The sequence below is a fragment of the Hevea brasiliensis genome, unplaced genomic scaffold (assembly GCF_030052815.1).
Source record: "Hevea brasiliensis isolate MT/VB/25A 57/8 unplaced genomic scaffold, ASM3005281v1 Scaf1, whole genome shotgun sequence".
NCBI classification, from domain to species: domain Eukaryota; kingdom Viridiplantae; phylum Streptophyta; class Magnoliopsida; order Malpighiales; family Euphorbiaceae; genus Hevea; species Hevea brasiliensis.
In genome coordinates, this window is record NW_026614585.1 from 3,311,422 (window position 1) to 3,315,492 (window position 4,071).

At 30.7% G+C, this 4,071-nt stretch overlaps 1 protein-coding gene across 1 annotated transcript; it reads right to left on the reverse strand.

Moving 5' to 3' along the window:
• On the reverse strand, nucleotides 1-2,202 carry LOC110642471 (UDP-glycosyltransferase 87A2-like; the record flags this gene model as incomplete). Its single annotated transcript, XM_058141445.1, has 2 exons — nucleotides 1,811-2,202; nucleotides 1-743 (listed from the first exon to the last, which is right to left on the reverse strand). Coding segments are annotated over exons 1-2 (1,134 nt in total), but the record flags the coding sequence as incomplete, so codon positions are not given.
• Between the last annotated feature and the right edge of the window lie 1,869 nt (nucleotides 2,203-4,071).

Genomic DNA, 4,071 nt, shown 5'->3' on the forward strand with positions numbered 1-4,071 from the left:
CTGCACAAGTTTTGCAATTTCTTCTCTTGTTACCAAGTTTTCACCTTCAACCCCTTGTTTCACTCTCCACCCAATCTTCCAATCTTCCACAATTTTTTTACTATTGGAAGTTTGATCCCAAATTATAGGAGAAGCAAGCATTGGAACTCCAGCAAAAGCAGCTTCTAAAGTAGAATTCCAACCACAATGTGTCCAAAAACCACCAACAGAAGGATGACACAAAACTCTCAATTGATCACACCATGGAACCACTAATCCCAAATCCCCACAACCATCTTCAAATAGACCCTTTTCACCACGAGATACCCACAAGAACCTAACGCCACTGTTTATTACCCCAGCTACAATTTCATCCATTTGGGCACTTGAAACTGAAAGGAAGCTTCCCATTGAGACATATAACACAGAATTTTTTGGTTGAGAATTTAGCCACTGTAAGTATTCAGGGACTTTTTGATCATCACTAGTAGCTAAATTAGAATTGGGATCTAGCTCAAAAAAAGGTACCATAGGACCTAAAGAGTAGAGTGGAAAGCAAAAATTCAATTTTAAAGCATCAATAACTGATGGTTCAAGCTCGTAAGCAGAAGTGAATAGAAGGTATTGTGCTTTAGACACCATTGAAACAGACTTCAGCGCTTTGTAAAGAGTTTGTCTGCCAGTTCCATTAAAGATTGTAGGAAAATCTAATAGACGTGTTGGAGGAATTCCAGGGATGTAATCCACACGCTCTTCTCCTCTTTCTGCTTGCCAATTGAAATGTTTAAATGAAATTATAAATTTCACTAAAAAAATCAAAATCCAATAATGAATGTCGTAATTATAAACTTCATTTTATATGAGAATGAATTTAACAATTAATCAGAATTTAACAATTAATCAAATATTTACATCATTCATGCACTCATTTTATGCAAATTTTAATACAAATATTTAATATAATTGTTATTAAATTTTTTCTTATATAAAATCTAACTTATATTAGATATAACTAGAGATGACAATTATTATATTCAAACTTAAATCCTATTATTATTCTCAATATGTAAATCTGTCTTAAATTCAATTAAAATTTATTTTAAATTATCCAAACTCGTCTCAAATTTAATTTTTAAAAATATCTGAGCCCATTTAAATTTTAATTTTTTAATTAATAATCCATCGGAAAATATATTTTTAGAAGTAATTTATATTTTAAAAAATAATTCTATAAATTATTTAAATTTTATTTATTTAAAATTTAATACATAAAAATTTATAAATATTATTATAAAAAATATATTTATATTTAATTATTTATTTATAGAAACTTATTTAGGTAATAAGTGCTGCAAAATCCAAAATTTGAACTTATCTCAAATCAAATTATATACTTCATCAAACTATATATAATTCATCAAACTCATCTCAAATCTCAATCTGATCATACACTTCATCTCTGTAGAATTTCATCTATTACTCCAAAATGTCGATCTACAATAATAATAATAATAACAAATAATATATTTTGAACTTAATAGCATTAAAGTCATATTTAAAGTTATTGGGTCTTGAATTCTGATCAAAATCCAAAATCAGTCGTTTTATTGTTAATATAATTAAGTCATAAAAATTTGACATAAAATTTAATAATGTAAACTCTATTTAGTCAGAACCAAGATTTATTTAATTGCTTCAATTATGAGCTCATTTGCTTATAAAATTAATTTTGGGGTGATTTGCTACTTGAACTTACCATCAATCTCTCCCAATTTGTTGGATAGTTAAATTAAAAAATTGATAAATTAAATAAGCCAGTAGTTGTACATACCGGATAACGAGATCGGAAAATGCCCATATCCGACGAGGAGATCAAAATTGTGCAAGATAGAAAATACTGCAGCTGACATTGTCCAAAGAGAAGCAACCGGAATATTCCTCCGATTCCCAACTCCGATCACCCAATCCAAGTAAGTATCGGCTATAATAGCATTCACCGGCGAATCAAGCCGATCAAGAAGTTGCTCGAAAGGAGCTTCCATCTTTGTAGCAACTGCTTCCAAGAAACCTGGAAAATCCTTAGCACGAATAAGCTCCGAGGGTATGACATTAGGGATCGTATTCAAGTGGATTTTACTTGGCAAGATATAGGAGCTAAGGAAGCTCTTCCACTCTTCGGTGACCACCAACGAAACGACAATATCAGGATGCTTAAATGACATAAGCTTGTAGGTGACGTCGTTTTGTTTTAATTTTTAGGGAAACCGGCGCCTATTAATAGAGACTCATCGAGGGCGGAGCCGTGGTCTCCCTTCCTACCGCAAAAGTTTTCAACTTTCAAAATTACAATTTAATACTTACGTGTTAATGAAAACTATTGAATTTTGAAAAATATATTATTTAATTATATATTTTATTTTTATTAAATTTATTAATATTTTCATTAAATTTTTTGTTAATTAATATATTTTAATATTAATTAAATTATTATTTAATTACTCTAATTTAAAAAAAATTTATTAATTGATCTCTTATTTTTTAAAAAATACTATTATTTAATTTTTATATTTAAAACAAATTAATTAATTAATCCATTATTTTAAAAAATACAATATTATGAAAACATTATTTTGGCTAATTTTTACTCCTTGTCCTTGAATTTTGAAATTGTTTCAGTAGCATTCCTCAACTTTAATTTGAATAACTAATTCTTTAACTTTAATTTGATAAAACTTAAAGTCCCTTTGCTCAGTTTCTGATGATTACTCTAACCAAAAACTGATGTGTCGTGAATTACCATAATAAAAAAAATAATAAATCCTTTCAACCACGTGGGAATGACTTTATCTCTCTATATTCTGACCCATCTCATTTCTCTATCTTCAAGCTATCCATTTTCTTTCTCTAAAAATCCTTTTCTTTCATAGTCTTCTTTCCTTCTCTTCCCTTCTTTCCCCTTTTTTCTTCACTCAGTCTTTCTCACAAGCTTATAATGCCTTGAGTTATCTCTTGTCATGCAAACAGATGATTAAGATGAAATGAAAATTTCTACTTAATTTAAGAAAGAATTTATGGTTGAAACAACAAGAATTAGAGTTTCTGGCAAAATATGTTGACCTAAGATCACTTAGCTTCATTGTTAGGTCACTAATCTCCATCCTAGATAAATGAATGACAGCCATGGCATGAGAAAGCTCTTCCTTTATGGCATCCATCAGCTTCTTAAGTGATTTCGCTGCTGTTTTGAAAGCCTACAAATGGTACCCACAAAAAAAAAAAAAAAATTGAGAATGAAAACAAAAACATTCACAAGCAAAGCATATCAAATTAAGTACCAAAGAAAAAGGAATCGCATACAAAAAGAGTTGGAATTGAAAAAAAAAAAAAACCAAGTTGTTGAGATTGCCACCTGCAAAACAATCACAATTTCATCTCAAATTAGCCACAAAATATCTTTCAACAATAAAAAATTCAATGTTTTATTACTTAAAAAAAATTATACAATGCAAGCAATAACATTGGACATGAAAATGTAGTGTTGGGTAAAATTCCATTAAGAAAGATGAAGCGTAAAATGAGAAAACCGTGAAGTTCTGACGAACATAATGTATTCTGATGATATTGAGGCTTTTAATTCTAGTGGTGGTGAGGTAGAATCATAATGCAAGAGAACGGATGGGTGGCGTCAAATTGGAAGGCAGAGATTGCAAAGGCAGCGATGGGAAACAAATTGGAGAGAGGAGTAGGAGGTGCAATTGGGATTAGAGAGGTGCAATTTTAGAGCAGTAAACATTTTGGTGTTGACTCTGAGCTCTCCACTATTCTCAAACCCTAGAAAACCCCATTCTCAATAGAAAAAAAAAAACTCCAAAATTTGTTTGAATTGAACCTCAATCAAACTCTGAAAAAACCCATTCTCAAATTGAAGCCCTAGCATCTAGTGAGGGGTGTCCCAAGCTCGACATTACTTATGGTTGACTCGCAGTCTGCTATCCCTCCTTTCATCTTCTCCAAATTTCTCACCATAGTCTATTTGGACAATGCAAGGGATGCACTTGCCCCTCTCCATTTGGACTTGATCAATCTTATCAT